Source organism: Haliotis rufescens, unplaced genomic scaffold (assembly GCF_023055435.1).
Source record: "Haliotis rufescens isolate VD_foot unplaced genomic scaffold, xgHalRufe1.0.p SCAF_24, whole genome shotgun sequence".
Lineage (NCBI taxonomy): Eukaryota > Metazoa > Mollusca > Gastropoda > Lepetellida > Haliotidae > Haliotis > Haliotis rufescens.
The window spans coordinates 5,351,295-5,373,239 of record NW_025963935.1 but is presented as its reverse complement, the minus strand read 5'-3'; the positions used below and the strand labels follow the sequence as shown (position 1 = coordinate 5,373,239).

The following is a 21,945-nucleotide window of genomic DNA, read 5'->3' as shown; positions in this document are numbered from 1 at the left end:
TCACACCCATCCACACCCACCCACACACCCACATCCATACACACCCGCATCAATCCACACCCACGACCACACCCACACCCACACCCACACCCACACCCACACCCACGACCACACTCACATCCACACCCACACCCACACCCACACCCACACCCACACCCACACCCACGACCACACTCACACCCACACCCACACGCAACCCGTAAACCTTCTTCCAACAACCTTCACACGCAAAGCAGTGTGTTCGATGTCAGAGATATACATAAACAGTGCTGAACAGTTCAGGAACATTGAAGTCGACTTTTCATCTAACAAAAAGGAAAACACTCCAGTATCGTGATGGAGTCAAACGTATGCCACTCGGTTTAATCATGGCCATCTGCTATAAACTGTTACACCCCTCCTATATTCTTCCCTTGTAATGAAAGTTTCATATTTTGTTATTTTGTTATAAATGTTCTGTACCATATAAACACGAGCACAGTGCTGACAAACCTAGAAACATGGTCAGTGTGACTATGGCAGATTCGAAGCCAGAGTTATAGATCTCTGGTACGCCTAACGGACACAGTGCTGCAGAGCGAATAGCGACGCCTCTTACGACCCTGTAGCAGTTGTCATTGTCAACATGCCAATACACATATCGATGTCACGCACATGACAAGAAAAAAAACCAACATGGTGGATTGATCTGGACGGGATTACTTGGCAGTGTTTGTGACTACACTTTGAAAAGTATAGTTTGGTTCGTTACATCAGCCAAAAAGGTAAGACGCTTGCAATTTATTTACATGATCAATTGTGTACCTGTCTATCATACTGAATACAAATATATACGAAGGCTGTATTGTGTAAGTTGGGTGTTTTATGAGGTAACTTGCACAATGCATGACGGTCCACGGGGCGCATTTACCGCCATTACTATCACTTCAACGATTTTCTATCTGATATTTGTAAGTATATGAATATCACTATGTAATGACTTGTATTTATATGAAAGGGTCAGTGATGTTGTACATTCTATAACATCATACGCCATAGTGGGTGTTCGTGCATTCAGTTGTCTTGAAGGGTTATGACATAATCTAGTGTGGCATTGTGGATTACATGCAGCTTTGAAGCGTGATTTATGTGATGCATTGCTGGGGGCTGAAATAATTATATATATATATTTATTGATACCCTGATCTTGACAATGGTTGGTGAGGAAGGGTGAGGATGTGTGGGTAAGGATGATTGATGCTATATGTTTACTGTTTACTGTTTTGGTGAGGAAGGTGTAGGGTGTGTGGGTGAGCATGATTGATGCTATATGTTTACTGAATTGTGAAGAAGGTGTAGGGTGTGTGGGTGAGGATGATTGATGCTATATGTTTACTGTTTTGGTGTGGAAGGTGTAGGGTGTGTGGGTGAGGATGATTGATGCTATATGTTTACTGTTTTGGTGAGGAAGGTGTAGGGTGTGTGGGTGAGGATGACTGATGCTATATGTTTACTGTTTACTGTTTTGGTGTGGAAGGTGTAAGGTGTGTGGGTGAGGATGATTGATGCTATATGTTTACTGTTTTGGCGAGGAAGGTGTAGGGTGTGTGGGTGAGGATGATTGATGCTATATGTTTACTGTTTTGGCGAGGAAGGTGTAGGATGTGTGGGTGAGGATGATTGATGCTATATGTTTACTGTTTTGGTGAGGAAGGTGTAGGGTGTGTGTACATGTATGTAGGTATGTTGAGTCAGATGTGGATGTTGGAATGGGAGCGGGTATGGGACTGGGGTGCTGGATGTCAAGTTGGCGTGGGAGCGGGTATTGGACTGGGGTGCTGGATGTCAAGTTGCCGTGGGAGCGGGTATGGGACTGGGGTGTTGGATGGACAAGTTGGAGTGGGAGCGGGTATAGGACTGGGGTATTGGATGGACAAGTTGGGGTGGGAGCGGGTATGGGACTGGGGTGTTGGATGGACAAGTTGGCGTGGGAGCGGGTAAAGGACTGGGGTGTTGGATGTCAAGTTGGCGTGGGAGCGGGTATGGGACTGGGGTGTTAGATGTCAAGTTGGCGTGGGAGCGGGTATTGGACTGGGGTGCTGGATGACAAGTTGGCGTGGGAGCGGGTATGGGACTGGGGTGTTGGATGTCAAGTTGGAGTGGGAGCGGGTATAGGACTGGGGTGTTGGATGGACAAGTTGGCGTGGGAGCCGGTATGGGACTGGGGTGTTAGATGTCAAATTGGCGTGGGAGCGGGTATTGGACTGGGGTGTTGGATGGACAAGTTGGCGTGGGAGCGGGTATGGGACTGGGGTGTTAGATGTCAAATTGGCGTGGGAGCGGGTATGGGACTGGGGTGTTGGATGGACAAGTTGGAGTGGGAGCGGGTATGGGACTTGGGAGATGGATGGACAAGTTGGAGTGGGAGCGGGTATGGGACTGGGGTGTTGGATGGACAAGTTGGAGTGGGAGCGGGTATGGGACTGGGGTGTTGGATGGACAAGTTGGAGTGGGAGCGGGTATGGGACTGGGGTGTTGGATGGACAAGTTGGAGTGGGAGCGGGTATGGGACTGGTGTGTTGGATGGACAAGTTGGCGTGGGAGCGGGTATGGGACTGGGGTGTTGGATGTCAAGTTGGAGTGGGAGCGGGTATTGGACTGGGGTGTTAGATGTCAAATTGGCGTGGGAGCGGGTATGGGACTGGGGTGTTGGATGGACAAGTTGGCGTGGGAGCGGGTATGGGACTGGTGTGTTGGATGGACAAGTTGGCGTGGGAGCGGGTATGGGACTTGGGAGGTGGATGGACAAGTTGGCGTGGGAGCGGGTATGGGATTGGGGAGGTGGATGGACAAGTTGGCGTGGGAGCGGGTATGGGATTGGGGAGGTGGATGGACAAGTTGGTGTGGGAGCGGGTATGGGATTGGGGAGGTGGATGGACAAGTTGGCGTGGGAGCGGGTATGGGATTGGGGAGGTGGATGGACAAGTTGGCGTGGGAGCAGGTATGGGACTTGGGTGTTGGATGGACAAGTTGGCGTGGGAGCGGGTATGGGACTGGTGTGTTGGATGGACAAGTTGGCGTGGGAGCGGGTATGGGACTTGGGAGGTGGATGGACAAGTTGGCGTGGGAGCGGGTATGGGATTGGGGAGGTGGATGGACAAGTTGGTGTGGGAGCGGGTATGGGATTGGGGAGGTGGATGGACAAGTTGGCGTGGGAGCGGGTATGGGACTGGGGAGGTGGATGGACAAGTTGGCGTGGGAGCGGGTATGGGACTGGGGTGTTGGATGGACAAGTTGTCGTGGGAGCGGGTATAGGACTGGGGTGTTGGATGGACAAGTTGGCGTGGGAGCGGGTATGGGACTGGGGTGTTGGATGGACAAGTTGGCGTGGGAGCGGGTATGGGACTGGGGTGTTGGATGGACAAGTTGGCGTGGGAGCGGGTATGGGACTGGGGTGTTGGATGGACAAGTTGGTGTGGGTGTGAATTGGGCCCACGCTTCCATCTGGTGTTATTTGGTGAGGGGCTATTTTTATGTTAAAATTATGGTTGCGGTCAATACGTATGCATGTGAAACATGCCAAATGGGCTCTCCTTGAACATTTTGCGCACCGAGTTGTATTGCGAAAGCCTAATGAACATCTGTTCTTTTTCCATTCGTCAATGTTTGTCATTGTAAAACCTCATCACCTCATTGCTCAGGTAAAATACAACCGAACTAAGAATCGGGTGTTCTCATTGTTGACTGTGTACCATCATTTCCCAAAAGCGTATTTAGATGGCGTCTCTGATATGACTTCATTTATTCATTGATGTATTCGATGTGACGTTAACATTTGATCAGGACACTTTGCACACGTCACAACAGTTCGCCTAATGTGAAACTGTGTTGTGGTACACAAACATGGGCACGATCAGGGGGTAGATCGACAGAAAGTAGAAAATTGAATGAGCGAGAGAGTGAGTATGGTTTTACGTCGCTTTTAGCAATATTCCAGCAATATCACAGCAATAGCACCAGAAATAGGCTTCACACATTGTACCCATGTCAGGAATCGAACCCAGGTCTTCGGGGTGACAGGCGAACGCTTTGACCACTAGGCTACCCGACCGCCCCGAAAATTGAGTGATGAGTCAACAGGTGTTATCCAGCAAACTGAGGTATCACACAATAGTACGGTATTGAGCCCCCAACCCAAGCCTCTGCCTTAACCCTTACACAAAACTTTCCAGAAAGCCTTCCACTTCAACCACCCTTAACCCTCCCCAGCCCTACCGCCATCCCCAACCTGAACCCTCCCCAACTTTACCATAACCCTTGACTACTCTACCCTGCCTGTACCGACACCCAAGCCTCAAAGCTAACCCCACCCATACCCTTACCCAAACCTTCATCCTTACCCTAACACTTACCCTACCCCCTACCCATGTACATACCCTAATCTCTACACTAACCACTACCCATACTCAAACCCAAACCTTAACCCTGCTCTACAATGACCCAACCCTTACTGCTACCCTACCCCTACCTTTACCTCTTCCCTACCCCTACCCTTAGCCATACTACCAGCTCCTTATCCCTACCCCTACCCTCACCCCTACCCTGACCTCTCCTCTTGCCGTTACCCCTACCTTCACCCCTACCCCTGACCTCTACTGTTACAGGTACCCCTACCCTACTCTACGCGTACCGTTTTCATTTCACCACCCCGACGATTATACCTACTCCATATCCCCACCCCTGCCCTTCCTCTATCCCTACCCTCATCCCTACCCCCGACCTCTACCCTAACCGTTACTCCTACCCTAATCTATGCTTACCGTATTCATTTCACCACCCCTACGATTATACCTACTCCTTATCCCCACCCTACCCTATCCCTATCCTTACCCTTACCCCTACTCCCCATTCTCAACCCCTATCTAACATTACCCTTACCCTTAACTCTACCTACCCCTATCATTATCCTACTGTAACCCTAATCCTACCCCTACCCCTTACGTTACCTCTACCCTATCCTATCCTTAACCCTACTCTTACCTTACACCTACCTCTACCTCCACCCTACACATACCCATGCCCTACTCTAGCTTCCCCTATAACCGCTAACCTAATAACCACCCATACCCCTACACCTACTCCTAACTCTATCCCCTAACCTTATCATTACCCTACTCTAGCTTCTACTATAACCGCTAACCTAATAACCATCCATGCCCCTACACCTACTCCTAACTCTATCCCCTAACCTTATCATTACCCTACTCTAGCTTCCCCTATAACCGCTAACCTAACAACCATCCATACCCCTACACCTACTCCTAACTTAATCCCCTAACCTTATCATTACCCTACTCTAGCTTCCCCTATAACCGCTAACCTAACAACCATCCATACCCCTACACCTACTCCTAACTTAATCCCCTAACCTTATCATTACCCTACTCTAGCTTCTACTATAACCGCTAACCTAATAACCATCCATGCCCCTACACCTACTCCTAACTCTATCCCCTAACCTTATCATTACCCTACTCTAGCTTCCCCTATAACCGCTAACCTAATAACCACCCATACCCCTACACCTACTCCTAACTCTATCCCCTAACCTTATCATTACCCTACTCTAGCTTCCCCTATAACCGCTAACCTAATAACCATCCATGCCCCTACACCTACTCCTAACTCTATCCCCTAACCTTATCATTACCCTACTCTAGCTTCCCCTATAACCGCTAACCTAATAACCACCCATACCCCTACACCTACTCCTAACTCTATCCCCTAACCTTATCATTACCCTACTCTAGCTTCCCCTATAACCGCTAACCTAATAACCACCCATACCCCTACACCTACTCCTAACTCTATCCCCTAACCTTATCATTACCCTACTCTAGCTTCCCCTATAACCGCTAACCTAATAACCATCCATGCCCCTACACCTACTCCTAACTCTATCCCCTAACCTTATCATTACCCTACTCTAGCTTCCCCTATAACCGCTAACCTAATAACCACCCATACCCCTACACCTACTCCTAACTCTATCCCCTAACCTTATCATTACCCTACTCTAGCTTCCCCTATAACCGCTAACCTAATAACCACCCATACCCCTACACCTACTCCTAACTCTATCCCCTAACCTTATCATTACCCTACTCCCGACGTCTACCCTCAATGCACAGGTAACCCATACGCTATCCTTGACCTGAATTTCCCTGTAAATCTCCGCAGTGCAGACGCTTTTACATCGCAATTCCTCAGGAATAGGGTCCCACAGTACATATCAAATCAATGATGATTGCCCTATGACTAACGGTTATCTGTTACACACACAACTGACTACAATCAGGATTTACGGCTTGGCTAAGGTCCATGGTTAGAGCGTAATGTTTTCTTAGTTCACGCGGTCGGGATTAGGGGCCTGTTAGGGAGGTGGGGACTACTTGTGGCGGATGTGGTAAAAGTGATGGGAGCCGTATATTTTGTTTAAGTCGGGGAAGGAAGAATCGTTATGAGTTTTTAATAATCTAAAACTGCATGTTAAACATCAGAGCAGTGGCACACAAATAAAGCACAATGTGAATTAAAAGCCACGGTATAAAATACATGTTATGCCGCACCCGTCACTAATTATGCAGCGTTGTGAATTTGCGGTAATGAGCGCGGGGTTTATTACATGTCCCGCATTCAATGAGCCGTATTGTTCGCGATACCCATTAGAGGCTGTATTGACGAGGCTGTATCTTCTACATACCTTGGGTAGGTTGTGTAGCCTAATGGTTAAAGCATTTGCAACTCACGCCGAAGACCCGGGTTCGATTCTCACAATGGTGCTATGTGTGCGACGCTTTTCTAATGCCCCCGCCACGATATTGCGGGAATACCATACTATGCCTTTTGCTAGGCCATAGCCACTCACTCAATCTATTCCCTGTGTCAATCACTCCCTGTCTCGCCTCAATTTCTAAATCTCTCTCGTTCATCCACGTCTATATTTCTCTCAGGCTCTCTGTGTGTCATCTCCCTTGATCTCAACCTGAAGTCCTATTGCCCGCAAGGCTACAGTTTCAAGTGGCCACCACTGTGACATTCCTGGAATGCTACTGCAAGCTGTCACGTCCATATTCTCCCACTCTACGTTGTGACGTGTGAACACATGTGGGTACGGATACCACTTCTCACCTCACACCCCACCGTATCCGCATATGATCGTAGCTGTCACGTGTCTTGGGCAAAATCCCAGATAGCAATTCAGCAGTGTGGAAGTGAAAAACGTTTCATTACACTGTTGCCTAGATGTTGACATAAAACAGTTCAAGTCTTTTTACGAGAGTTCGTTATGTTCAAGAGTTGTAGTCTTGTCATGCGATCTGGTATGTATGACGGCCATAGCGAACAGCGCTTTGTTGAACACGCAAGATTAAATTGATACCGCATGCATTGGTATTTGACCTCTTTAGATGCCACTGTCATTTCGTCACTTTGGAAATAAAACAAGGACAAGTCGAGCTTGAAGTCAATATACTGTTGGTATGGAGAACGGGTATGGAGAACGGGTATGGAGAACGGGTATGGAGTAGAGGCATGAAGAACTGGTATGAGGAACAGGTATAGAGAAGAGGTATGAAGAACGGGTGTGGAGAACGGGTATGGAGAACGAGTAAAGAGAACAGGTCTGGAGAACATGTATGGAGAACGGGTACATAGAAGAGGTATGGAGAATATATATGGAGAACGGGTGTAGACAACAGGTATGGAGAACGGGTATAGAGAACAGGTATGGAAAACAGGTATGGAGATCGGGTATGGAGAATGGGTATTGAAAACAGGTATGGAGAACTTGTATAGAGAACAGGTATGGAGAACGGGTATTGAAAACAGGCATGGAGAACGGGTATAGAGAACAGGTATGAAGAACGGGTATGGAAAACAGGTATGGAGAACGGGTATGGAGAACAGGTATGAAGAACGGGTATGGAAAACAGGTATGGAAAACGGGTATGGAGAACAGGTATGGAGAACGGGTATGGAAAACAGGTATGGAGAACAGGTATGGGGAACGGGTATAGAGAACGGGTATGGAGAACAGGTATGGGGAACGGGTATAGAGAACGGGTATGGAGAACAGGTATAGAGAACGGGTATAGAGAACAGGTATGGAGAACGGGTATGGAGAATGGGTATGGAGAACGGGTATGGAGAACACATGGAGAACAGGTATAGAGAACTGGTATGGAGAATGGGTATGGAGAACGGGTATAGATAACGCATATAGAGAACAGGTATGGAGAACAGGTATGGAGAACAGGTATGGAGAGCAGGTATAGAGAACAGGTATGGAGAACAGGTATGGAGAATGGGTGTGGATAATGGGTGAAGAAAACGGGTATGAAGAACGGGTATTGAGTGGAGGCATGAAGAAAAGGTATGAAGAATGGGTATAGAGATACCTGTTACGTTGATCCACCTACGTCTGTGTTGAACGTAATGGTGTTAATAGATATATCCCCGTGTTATGCGTTTTCTGTTTTCTCTTTTTCACCGAAACAGCAATGATAATTCTGAAACGTCGCCGAGGAACCTGGAATCGTTTAGAATGTTTTGGAAATTACCCAAACACGAACGCCAAAGAGCACTTTTCGCTATTTTGGATAGTTTTTACAAAATCACATTTCATGTATGCGGGTTATGAAACGCCTATTAGATCACGTGCATTTCAAAATTAGCTGAGATACAAGCATCCCTGAATTCCACCTACATTCTAGAATCAAGTGACAAATGGTCTTTGTCACCAAATCAAATAATCAGATGACATCAAGCCAAAAAAATAGATGTGCAAATGAACACTGTGCTCGGAAATCTGTACTTGATGAAATGTAAACAAAGCAAAATTCAGATTTTACACTCCCATTTTGAGAGATCAATACGTCTAATTATTGCATACATTGGCTGCCTCGTTTGGAGGGAAGAGTTATGGAATTAAAATTATATACATTATAATGATCAGGGAAATTTAACAGAAATCGTAAAAGTTTCCGTCCTGTGTGACGCCACGACAGACGCAAAGTCACACCAAAGACCCGTTTTCGATTCCCGACATGGATACAATGTGTGAAGCCCGTTTTCTGGTGTCCCCCGCAGTGATATTGCTGGAATATTGCTAAAAGTGGCGTAAAACCATACTCACTCACTCACTCTTGGATACACTGGGAAACATAAAAACAAATAACAGAACGCAGATTTTCTGATTGTTTCTGATTTCTTACATGACACATTTATGTATATACCATCCCTCAATCAACGAAAATACGCTTCTGAAAATCCCGCATACGGTTGTCAGTGAACTCGCCATTTTGTAGAAGTCGGTCACCGGTAAGGATGTCATACGGTAATAAATAATGTTGTACCTATTTGGTAAATTCTACGATGTGAATCTTTTTAACTCGGCATCAGGCGTGTTCTTTGATCCTATCTGGTTTGCACTATCATCATCGCCTTTGTAATCCACATATAGTGGACCCGTTTTTTTGGTTTAGATGTAGGGTCACATTATTTATGAATTAATGCGCCACTGCCATCGTGAGAACAGACAAAATGCATCGATTCGAGGCGAAAAAGGAGCGATGATTTTAGGGTGTGTAAGAAACACATTATTGCACTCGTGCCTGTCAGATACCATTTATCTTACAACTCGTTGTTTCAAAGCTTTCGCTCGTTAGATGCGTTTTGAAACAACTCGTTGAAAGATAAATGGTATCTGACAGGCACTCGTGTAGTAATCTCTATAGAGAAGCATGAAGATCGAGTACAATGAAGAGTTGTGAAGAACGGGCATGAAGAAGAGGTAATGAGAATGGGTATTGAGAAATGGCTGGAGAACGGGTATGGAGAGCACTTATGAAGTACACGTATGGAGAACAACGAGTGTTATAGTGTTATAGTGTTATAGTGTTATTGTGTTATAGTGTCAGAGTGTCATAGTGTTATAGTGTTATAGTGTTAAAGTGTTAGAGTGTTATAGTGTTATAGTGTCAGAGTGTTATAGTGTTAGAGTGTTAGAGTGTTAGAGTGTTAGAGTGTTATAGTGTGTATAAAAGGAAAGTGCTGTAACGAGGTAAACACATCAAATACGTTCAAGGTCGTATTAAACAATTTTAGCTTTAAAACCCTCATCTCATGCCATTTTATTGATTTACAATATTGGACAAAGGTGAAATAATCGAAGCCGTAGGGAGGAAGCTACTACCAAGGCCGACATTCAGCCATCTTTAAATCTCGTCCCACATGTGCTCAATGGGATTTAAATCGGGATTGCATGGTTCTGATGTCATTCTGCCTGCGGAAGTCTCCTGAGCATGCTGAAACTCATGGTTGCGGCGACGTACCAAATGAAAGGTGGCGTGTGTTCTCAAGACTTGATCAATGTACCGAGCTGCTGTCTCCCTGGAATGATGTTGTGGAAGACCACAGAGCCGACCCTCTGTGCAAGACCAATTCCACCTCACACGTTCCCCACGGCGTCACCAGACTCCCTCTCTCTCTCATCTGCTGTTGAGATACAGTGACGGCTCTCGTCCGAGAAGAAGACTCTTCTCCACTGCTGGTGGCGCCAATGCTGGTGCTGTGTGGACCACTGAAGATGGTCCCGGCGATGACGTGGTGTCAGAATGGTCCCTTTCTGTGGCCTGTGACAGTGGAGGTGTCTGCTCGTCAATCGTCGACGCACCGTGTCGGCACTAATGTTTCGCTGGTGTGTCCCCGTGGTCTGTCAAGTATTTTCCGCAGCAGTAACAAAGCGATCTTGAAGATACTGTGGCACAATCTGACGATCCTGATCAGGACGTCGGGTGGTCACCCTTGGTCTTCCACTACGTGGTCGGTAATCTGTAGTGTTGGTGGTCTGGTACCGTTGCTGAAGCCTGTATATGGTCCTAACGTGGACTTGAATTGCATTGGCTACTTGCCGGGCGGCTTGTCCAGTTTGCAATCGTCCAAGGGCTTGGTGTCGCTGATTTCGTGTCAATCTTGTCACTTGGTAGCAATTCAATAACGAATGAAAGTTTTCCGATTTGGGTGGATTTGGGTGGAGGAATGCATGTGCAGTTCAATTTGCATGGAACTGAAGTGCATCGGGTTACCATGTACGTTGCCGTGATGCGTTTGGGCGATCAGTTTTATTGTCATCTGCTTTGGTTTTTTATCATCAAATTTTATTTTCCAGACACGGTAATGTTAAGTTTTAGAAAATTTGAAAAAAAATAGACAGATATTTCAACGATAACTTTTCATGCAATGTTACCGTGGGGTTTCTTTGCGGTTCAGTATATAACCGATTTTGTTTGTTGGATAATAAGAAAAACTCCACGGGTCAAAATACGTCAAATCGGGGGCACCTGTCAGCCTCCCGTCATCAGTATCTCAACGAGTTTGATGGTAAAATGGGGGCGGTCGGGTAGCCTAGTGGTTAAAGCGTTGGCTCGTCACGCCGAAGACCCGGGTTCGATTCCCGACATGGGTACAATGTGTGAAGCCCATTTCTGGTGTCCCCCGCCGTGATATTGCTGGAATATTGCTAAAAGCGGCGTAAAACCATACTCACTCACTCACTCATGGTAAAATGATCTATGTGTTATAGCAGCTAATTTGTGCCTCACCAATCCTTCTGCCACAAGCGTCATCGCTAACATTGCTTGGCATTCTATGTTTCCAAAGTTCCCTGCACTTGTAGAATGTCCCTCCATAATCAATATCAATATCAATCACTATCAACATTAACAGCAATAGTTATTATTCCAATAAATTACATGATGGTTAATTGTGACTCGATGTACGATGGGACAAGGCGACGCCATGTTTGTTTGAAAACACTGAAAGAAGTGCCAACCTGACCTTTCATATTTGCATATTTCTCCTTACGTTAGCCCAACGAGTACAGTATCCAGCCAAGAAACCTTCCCGAAATATAAAATATATATCAATCTGTAAAAAGTTTTTCCGAACATTAGAATCGAATAAAGAAGTGGCGATAACGTGACCCTGTGTTGTATGTTAATACACGAATCCGAAGACGTCCGAATGTCCCTGGCAAGAGTCCGAGATTTCATCGATTACATTAATCCGCCAGAGCTATTTATATCAATGACCAGGCGAGCGAAACAGGTTATGCACTCAGACGGATTCTTGAGGAATAGTTCAGTGGAGTCACGTATCCACATGCCGGGTGAATCAATAAACTGGGATTAAACACCATAAATTTATTTATGGGTTCCAAAGCTGACGCAATGCTAAAATCAACCCAACATGGGTCTAATCACAAAAGAAACGATGTATTTCATACTTGTTCTGTGCACAAGGATTCCAGATAGTGGACATTATAACACGAGGGTTCAAAACTCTGGCTGGCAAATGTTAAATGTCCCTTCTTGTACCATGTAAGCTGCACTCTCTCTACTGGTTGGTCATGATTGTTCATGTACAGTAAACTATGGTTATAACGAATTTAAAGGGACCACTAGTTTTAGTTCGTTATAACCGTAGTTCGTTACAAACATATTTTAAGCATATATACAGCAAATATCCGGGACCAAAAATAAATTCGTTATATCCGTCAGTTCGTTGTAAGCATGTTCGTTATAAACGTAGTCTCCTTTTTAATTCAATTATTGTTACATTGAAAAGGTTTGGGAAATATTTCACAGGTCAATGTACATATTTCTTAAATGATTTGCTTCTCATGTTTTTCGTAATTTACTTTCAGATATTTCTACGACAGCAAGTGGTACAATCGGTAAGTTATCAATTGTTTTCATATATTTTACCAAATATATATACTGAAAGTGAATATTTATACTTTCTGTCAAACAAAGATATTTTTGTTCGTAACCTATTTGCATAATGAAGTGAATGATGATTGTTTTACGCTGATGTTGGCAATGACACAAAAAAACCACTGCGGGGACACAAGAAAAGGGCTTCACACACTTTACTCATGAAGGAATTGAACCCGCTCCTTCGGTGTGACGAGCGAACGCATTACCCACTATGCCACCGTCCCTTCTCATAAAAGCACAAACTTTCAAAAAACGATATGATGATAGTTAATGTTTGAAGGCGCCAAAAGTTAAATATGACAAATAATGACCTCAACTAGACTGAGTGGATAAAAATGTAGCAATCTCGCTGTGTATTTCTTTCCAGTTTGTTGAAAATGATGGTTAAACAAAACCAAGTACATGTATTACTGGTTCTGACTGTGACTTTCATCCATGGTAAGTAAGTTTAAATGTCCATGTTATTTTCTGAAAAGTAGCCAGGTTAGATATATATCATTTAAGTTTTTTCACTTAATGTAATGATTAAGTATGTGTCCTCAACCTTCATAATCATATGATTTAGATTTGCTTTTTACTTCCGATTTATTTATGAAATATTTTTCACCAAGCAACTGTGTAAAGCCCACCATGCTGTTTCCTGATTGGCTAAAAATAGAATGAAGGATGTTACTGATTTCGAAGAGGTGTCTACAGTTGATGTGAATTTATTATTGTTGACTTATTTATTTATAACAAATTATTAAAAAAGAATTGTGCATTTAAGGAGGTAACTACACAATATGAGCACCGGTTTTACTTAAATACCTCCATAAACTAAAAACAGTTACTGTGGTAATGTCTGAAGTAGATCAGCCTTGTAGTGGTTGGTGTTTCATTGCTACTGTAGGTGTATCCCCTACACAAGCACCGTGTCCAGGTGGAGTGGCAACACTGGAGACAGAATACAACATAACTTGTGACAGAAGCAACTATACCGGCTTTATATGGGTACGACCAACTGATGACCGGTATGTCGTCACCTGCAACCCAAGCTGCAGCCCCGTGGCTGGATACAGTGCAACTATGAACGCCACACACTCTACACTCACTATACACAGTGTCGGAGTGAATGATGCTGGAACATGGAGGATACAAGATGCAATAAATGATACAAGTGCGCCGCAAGGCGTGTGTGAAGTGATGGTCTCCAGTGAGTACAAGGGGGATTCAAGTCAAATATTGTAATTGTTTTCTACGTATTACTATCCCATTTTAAGGGCATTAGAAACAACTGGCACTACCCAACATATTGTACCTGCACATATTTCAAAACAAAAAAGTTGATTTGGATGTATATCAGCATAATAAATGACACTTAATAACAATGTTCAAAATTTCAAAATTTGTGTTTATAATTCAGTGTTTGTACTTGTATATTTTGTCTGACAGCTAATGTGTCAAACGACCTTACTGTTCCAAGTATGACCCTGATTGAAAGGTGTATTCCTATAGTTTCTATTCAGGCTGCTTAATTAAAAGTGCTTGTAGTTCTAGAGCTGATGGCTTGAGTCTGATTTCAATGCATTTGCTGTAGATTTATTGCTGTATATTTATCTACATGTTTGTAATACTAGTATTTGAGTCGTTACGTAATAGCATATATATCAGGCACTTATGGCAAGAACCTACAGCACCAACACTCACCAGAAACACACATCTTCTGTAATTACTCACGTGTTTATTAACCTTTAACGACAGTCAAGCCGCTGATAAATTTGTGAAAATAATTTGTTACAAAGAATTGGATGGAGAAGGGTGTGTCATAATCGATGCGTACAATTCAATGTATATATTTCGAATATAATGTGCCTCTGTAATATGTTTCGATCATTCGTTTCAGACATTTCTTCGACAACACGTGACACGCCAACGTCTGTCGGTACGTTGTCAAATTTATCTGTGTTCATTCAATGTTCCATACCAAACGTATTGAAAGAGCCTCATATTTTCACTGGCAAACAAGCATTGTGTGAATGAGTATTACAGCACCAACAATCACAAGATACCCACGAGCTTTATAATTACTCATGTATTTATTAACCTTTAACGACAGTCTGACAGGTGATAAATCTGTGAAAATAAGTTTTACAAAGAATTGGTTGGAGGAAGATGTGTAAAGATCAATAGGATCAAGTCAATGTATATATTTCTTCGACATCAGGTGACACGCCGACGTCTTCTGGTACGTTGTCACATTTGTCTATTTTAACTGAATTGTTGATACCAAACATATTGAAAGTGCGTCATATCTTTTCCCGCAAACAATGAGTGAGTGAGTGGGTGCGTGAGTATTACAGCACCAACAATCACAAGAAACCCACTAGTTCTATAACTACTCAGGTATGTACTAACCTTTAACGAAAGTCTAGCAGAACATATTGGAAGTGCGTCATATTTATATCTGGCTAACAATAAGTGAGTGAATAGCAAACATGAACAAGAAAACGAAAATCTCAATTCTTTATTATATGATTATATTCCAAAACAGATTCCATATCTACAACGGCTGTGACTCCTACGTCAACAGGTGCGTATACAGTAAGGAGAGCAATGTAATTACTTCAATCTATCCATGCTGTTATCATCTAGCTAGGCCATGGCCTATATTGATATTTTATTGATTTACAAATTATGTGTCCAGCAGGGCCTTAAAAATACACTCGGAAAAAAAAGCATGTAAGAAACTATATTCTTTTATCAATAAGTCGATATAATACACAAAATAATGGGTAACATTTCCTGTAGCTTGTTTTCTTTCACTGTAATTTAAGTGATTATCTTACATGTCACCTTGTAATATATTGAACAGTTTGAGGCTTATGATGTTTTACGAAGGTACAAGAGGATCCACTACCTTATCAAAGCGTGATTGCAAATAGCATTAAACGTCTTTTAATTGGGCAGTGTGTTTATGATTGATTTCAACCGTCTACAGTCAAAAGTCTAAAATCAACAATATTTCTTCACCAGCATTTTCAAACATGCAATTTTGACAACGATCTCTAATAAATGGGTCTTTTGTATCAGTAACAACCACAACCGGGCATTTTCAATAATTTAACATGAATTATAGTGATTGTATTCCATGTCGTAGCAATCTTTTATACAACTTGTGTTCAAGGTGCTTCCCTAATAGCTTCCATGTGTCCAGCGGGTGTCGGTCTTCTTGAAGCAGATTACACCATAACTGGTGACAGAAGCAGCTATACAGGCTTTATATGGGTACGACCAAGTGATGGCCGGTATGTCGTCACCTGCAACCCCAGCTGCAGCCCCGTGGCTGGATACAGGGCAACTATGAACGACACACACTCTACACTCACTATACACAGTGTTAAGATGGAAGATGCTGGTACATGGAAGATCGTGGATGCGACTGTAGTGGATCCCATCCCTGTAGACGTGTGTCATCTGACCGCAGCTAGTGAGTATTTACACAAAACATTTCGACATATTATAGATCATCGGATCTAGCCATAAACCGTGTAGATTCCTGGTAACAATACAGTTCCCCAGTTCCGTAAGTGTCACTGTCGGAAGGGGCAACTAAATTGATCGGGAGGCCAGGCTCGATGACGACATACATCAACCAAGTCACTGACCAAGCGATCCTTTTAGTCACCTCTAACGACAAGCATAGGTTGCTGGGGACCTATATTATTCCCCGTGATCCCCGCCCGTGAAGTCAAAAGAATGGTTAAATTCCATAAACATTGGTTCCTTGGTGATTATATTGATAAGTCAACAAATGCGAATTTAAAAGGTTAACCAACAATTACTTTTCAAGTAAACTTTTATCCTCTGTCTCGTTCACTATTAATTTACATGTTACTACCTTTTGTCGTCAATACCAAATTGTTCTGATACTGCTATTTTCGTTTTGTTGTGCATGTTGTATATAGCGACGGCTCAGGATAAAACATAATATTATACGATCACACAATGAGAACAACGTCACAATCCGTGCTGGTATCTGTATCAAAATGTTCTGAGTGGACAGGCGAAAAAGAATACTTAGCGTCGAAATTCGGACATCAGACAAGTTACATTAATGGATATTGCTTTAATATGTAAAACTGATCAGCCAATATGTTTGTTATCAGCCAGTTAAATATATAAATTGTAACTAAATATATCTAAACATGTAACTGTCTACCAAAAACCCATTTGCATGGATCGATGCTCATGACTTCAATCAATGGACTGTCTGGTCCAGACTCGATTATTTGCAGACCGCTGTCATATAGCTGGAATATAGCTGAGTGCGGCGTTAAAATCAACAAACCAACCAACCAGCCATCGCCTGAACTGGTTATGTTTCTAACGTAATTTTAGTGGAGCCAAGTTGATAATGTCATTTTTGGAATCATAAATACTTTGAGTATTTTCTGTCAACAGAAATTCCGCAATGTAACATCAGCAGTGATGTGGACACAGACGCCCTTGAGCTCGGCACAAACCTGACAGTCACAGTGTACATCAACGGCTACTACTGTTCCCAGGAAACTGTCTTTAACCTTACCACTGGTGTTCTCATGGAGACGTTGTTGACGAAACACAACGTCAGTGATGTCACGACTGACGTCATTAACAAAACTATCAATATTGTCCTTTCACGTTTTGGTGACGTCACGGTGTCGTTTGCATGTGACGTCATGAGCAGTGATCTGAGCTGTAGTGGAGTAAAGAGTTTGTTAAAAAGTGAGACTAAACTTTAGAGTTGTTATAAGTACAAATCAGTATCTATTCACTGAGAAAATTGAAAATAAATATATTACTTTAAATATTTTCAATTTTGCTTGTAAATGCATTAATGCTTTTGCTGGATGAAACTTTTCACTTTTAAACATCAGAAATTAAAGTGACATTAACATGTACATGATTTACTGACCAGGTCCCCCACAGTGCAACATCAGCAGTGATACAGACACCGATGTACTGGAGCCAGGTACAACTCTCACTCTGACAGTGGACATCAGAGGCTACTTCTGTTCTCAACAAGCTGGGTTTGATCTCACTACTGGCAGCGTCACAGACGTCTTGTTGCAGAACCAGACCACGCACAACATCACCGACACTGTCCAGCACCACTTCTTCAACGTCTCATCTGATCGTTTGGGAAATGTCAGTGTTATGTTTAGATGTGACAACAGCAATAGATCACTTACGTGCGATGGAGTTTCCAAGTTAAGCGGTAGGTATTTATCTTAATACAGTTATCCTCACAGCATTCCTCCAGTTCAAAGATATACTGTTAAGGTTTACGATGGACATCTAGCATTTGTTTTCCGTTGGCTGATAACTAAACAACAATATATGTCGAGGGAAACCGAATAATGACATTTTGTAGTAGGTGACTTTACAGCAATACACACATTTAAACGACCTATTAGAAAGGGCGAATTCCTTTTGAAACAAAATTGTATCCACAAAATCACATGACGTCTTGTACAAATATCATGTGTCTGTTGTTCTCTTTCTAGCTGCTCCTTCACCAACAACATCCCCCACATCGACAGGTACGTAACTACCACCCTCAACCGTTCCCTTGTCGATTCCAGGCTAGAATAGGTCCTCAACAACCAACGAGTCGGTGACTTTGTGGATTCCATGTTCTGTTTCCAATTGCGTAGATCAATGGTCATAATGTTAATCACTGGATCTTCTTGCCCTGATTGAATTATTTACACACCAGCATGGAGCTGGACGAACAAACAAAACTGTCTTCAGACCATTCCTTTAGTTCAAACATATACTGTTAAGGTTGGTGTTGTTGTTTGTTTTGTTAAGATTTGTTGAGGGTAGCCCGAAAATTGACATTTTGCAGTGAAGCAGCTTTAGAGCACTAAACGACCTATTAAAAGGAGCCAACTCGCCTTTTGAAACAAATTTGTATTCACAAAATCACATAACGTCTTGTACAAATATTACGTGTCTGTTGTTCTCTTTCCAGCTGCTCCTTCACCAACAACATCCCCTACGTCGACAGGTAAATAACTACCACCCTCGTCCATTCCTGTGTCGATTCCAGGCTAGATTACGTAATCAAAAACCCATGCGTGTTGTGAGAGGCGACTTTGTGGATTAGAGTCGGTGTCATGGTGGATTTCATGCTATTGTTTTCAATTGCATAGATCGGTGCTCATAATGTTAATCACTGGACTTTCTGGCCCTAATTGGATTATTTACAGACCAGCATGTAGGGCGAACAACATACAAACAAACAAAACTGTCTTCAGATCATTCCATCAGTCCAAACATATGCTGTTAAGGTTGGTGTTTATTTTTTGAAAGGTTTGTTGAGGGTAACCCGAAAATTGAAATTTTGCATTGAGGTAGCTTTACAGCAATAAACACGTTTTAAACGACCTATTAAAAAGTGTAAAATTCCCTTTTGAAACAAAATTGTATCCATAAAATCATATGACGTCTTGTAGAAATATTACATGTCTGTTCTTCTCTTCCAGCTGCTCCTTCACCAACAACATCCCCCACATCGACAGGTACGTAATTACCATCCTCAACCGTTCCCGTGTCGATTCCAGGCTAGAAAAACAAACAAAACTTCATTCCATTCCTTCAGTTCAAAAATATACTGTTATGGTTGAAGTGTTTTTTTTGGTTAACATTTATTAAGGGTAATCCAAAAATTGACATTGACAAATTTCAGTTGTGTCATTTGAGTGCTTCATTTGAGTGGAGGACGAGAACGAAATATCTGCGAATTTTTTCTCCCAATTTAAATTTGCCTTTTTTCTATTTAAGGAACGAGCAACACGTCACCAAGCTCACCAACAGCATCTGAGAGGTCGTCAACACCCACAAGTCCATCTACTACAGAGTCATCACCATCCGACCTTACCTTAGGTCTTGCTATTGGACTAACGCTGCTCTTTTGTGTAATTGCACTTGCTATTGCATTACGTTTCCACCAGGAAAGGCTTAAAAAAAATGGGAAGTACATTGTAACAGGAAAGCCTGGTCGAGAGAAAGGTTATTCTGGTAAGTGTCAAAATCAGTGTCTGGAAATGCCGATTCAGGACAACCTTTCATCCAAAGGCTAATTACCATGTAGCCTGCAAATCACTCAATTGCCATTACATAAAAATGCTGATCTCAATATAAATGATCATCACCATTGCATTGTGCCCAAGGGGGGCACAGGGGGCCCTGTCATCTAAGGCGCCGCGATTCGCTGAGCAGATTTGCGTAACTTTGAAACACCAGAAACCTATGATAGTGGTTCGAATCCTGGTTCGTCCCGATTATGATTCTAGGTTTGTCAGCACCATACCCGTGCTCGTTGGTTTCTCCGAAGTGGTAAACGTCTGAGATCTGCATCACTTCGGCCTTTCCTCCAACATTTAGCTGATACGCCGTGATATAACTGGAATACTGTTAAAACCAGCGTTAAACCCAACTCACTTTAAAACCAAATCACAGGGCCAAGCAGTGCACTCGTCAGTCACATAGAGATCCAACCACAGCCACCATGCTGCTGGCCTTGCACTTATACAGAAACCACCATACTGGCACCAACAAGCTCGACACTCGGGACTTAGTATATGGTGTGTACTTTAATGGACTCCGTCCAGTGTATATCATGTGTGTTTATATATGTAACTGAGTCATGTATATTTCATCATAGCCAGTATGGTATTACCTCAATGTGTCTTTCCGACATTCGGTATTTTTATATGCACACTATACCCCAAATTACGTATTTGGTCAAGCCTTTAAAAATTATTTATGTTGAGATTATTTCAAATGTCTCCAGTCGAAGACGGACATGTAGATACCGGTGGGGCCCAGACAGTCCGTAGCTGTATGGGTAGCAAGTCACAGCAAGGCTCTTACATGTGTCATTTATTTCAAGTTACTAATATGCACACTATTGGTGTACTGAATATATCTTTGAATACAAATTCACAATGTATTAGTGCTAGATGGTTGTATGAGACGTCACACTTACACACCCGAGACTATGATATAATTAATACATCTGCAGTTAGATGTGAATAACCCTCAACTAAAATTGTGTTGTGATGGCAAACCAGATTCATGACTTCTTTCTGAGAAATAATTGTTACATCTGTACAGTGGACAGTACCAGAATCTTTACACAACAAAGTCGGCATAAGTCCGGACTAGCACAAACAGCCACACATACGTGCATGTACGTTGCTATTTAAGTGCTATAATCTTGGACGCGACGTCGAACCCCATTTCACCTCACCTCATATGGCCACAAAATCAAACTGGATCGATAATCATTTATATACCTTCGGTGCATATATAGTTGGTTCACCAGGTGGCACTGATTTATCCTACCCACGGACTTGTTCATTGCTTGGTTCACGGCCTAAGATGAGTGGCTCACAAATCTCCACAATTGTCACTTCTAATTTGACTGAAATGATTTACATGTGACACAGAACCCATTGTCACTCACTAGATCTTTTGACAAACGTATCCAAAGCCAACTACATCGCCAACGCACATTTCAATGGCTGCAGAGCTTAACAAAGGTATCTGAAAAATGCGGGTTGATGGGGATTTATGAATAGGCAAATAATCATATTCAACGTCGTCATTAAAACGAACAATGCGCGTTGTTGCGTACACACAAAAGTGCTTTGCTATATGCAAGACTCAGTTAGATGAACAACAGAGCAAGGCATTGATAAATACGTCATGTACGTGCGTAATGTAACACAGAATATCTACCTGAGGTCAAACGTATGTCCGCTGACTAAAACTATCTAAAGATAAATTACATTTTTGGATGACAATTATGAAAATGTGAAATGAATATTTGTGGATACTAATGATATTTTACCTCACATGAATGTTGCTTACATTATTTGAAATCACAACATTTTCGATATCACAGGGGAACATATTGACTATATTTTATTTTGGTTGTGGTTATTTATTTTACAACAATACTGCATGCATAGTTTCCGTACCCTCTCATACTCGATGATATCCCGTTTGTTTATACTCTCATACTTAAATCTAGGCAAAGTGAATAATTGAATGTGATCCCCATGGAGATTCTGGATTGGCACAGGTCCCATACAAC

The 21,945-nt window shown here is 42.8% G+C and overlaps 2 protein-coding genes across 10 annotated transcripts; both read left to right on the top strand.

Annotated features, from left to right (window-relative positions):
• The first annotated feature begins 498 nt into the window (after window positions 1-498).
• Window positions 499-20,156, top strand: LOC124122846 (A-agglutinin anchorage subunit-like). 9 transcript variants are annotated; one of them, XM_048402070.1, is made up of 15 exons: window positions 499-764; window positions 6,993-7,150; window positions 12,746-12,775; window positions 13,186-13,256; window positions 13,708-14,010; window positions 14,701-14,739; window positions 15,004-15,042; window positions 15,349-15,387; window positions 15,982-16,284; window positions 17,259-17,561; window positions 17,755-18,054; window positions 18,344-18,379; window positions 18,814-18,849; window positions 19,328-19,363; window positions 19,626-20,155. In XM_048402070.1, the coding sequence occupies exons 4-15, from the start codon at window positions 13,196-13,198 to the stop codon at window positions 19,922-19,924; spliced, it is 1,794 nt and encodes a 597-aa protein (XP_048258027.1). In that variant the 5' UTR covers window positions 499-764; window positions 6,993-7,150; window positions 12,746-12,775; window positions 13,186-13,195; the 3' UTR covers window positions 19,925-20,155. The 9 variants fall into 9 exon arrangements, with proteins under 9 accessions (XP_048258027.1, XP_048258026.1, XP_048258030.1 ...); XM_048402069.1 differs by lacking the exon at window positions 6,993-7,150; XM_048402071.1 differs by lacking the exons at window positions 499-764; window positions 6,993-7,150 and adding an exon at window positions 889-950.
• LOC125383528 (fibroin heavy chain-like) lies at window positions 2,040-3,464 on the top strand. Its single transcript, XM_048401861.1, has one exon. The coding sequence runs from the start codon at window positions 2,040-2,042 to the stop codon at window positions 3,462-3,464; it is 1,425 nt and encodes a 474-aa protein (XP_048257818.1).
• Window positions 20,157-21,945: the final 1,789 nt, after the last annotated feature.

What these genes read in the sequence shown, in the direction of transcription:
- LOC125383528 (XM_048401861.1), top strand. Translation starts at nt 2,040, where the DNA reads ATGTCAAGTTGGCGTGGGAGCGGGTATTGGACTGGGGTGCTGGATGAC.
- LOC124122846 (XM_046485989.2), top strand. Translation starts at nt 12,289, where the DNA reads ATGGGTCTAATCACAAAAGAAACGATGTATTTCATACTTGTTCTGTGC. An exon ending in TGACACGCCGACGTCTTCTG is followed by an intron (nt 15,043 to 15,348) that starts GTACGTTGTCAC and finishes ATTCCAAAACAG; the next exon opens with ATTCCATATCTACAACGGCT. An exon ending in GTGTCATCTGACCGCAGCTA is followed by an intron (nt 16,285 to 17,258) that starts GTGAGTATTTAC and finishes TTCTGTCAACAG; the next exon opens with AAATTCCGCAATGTAACATC.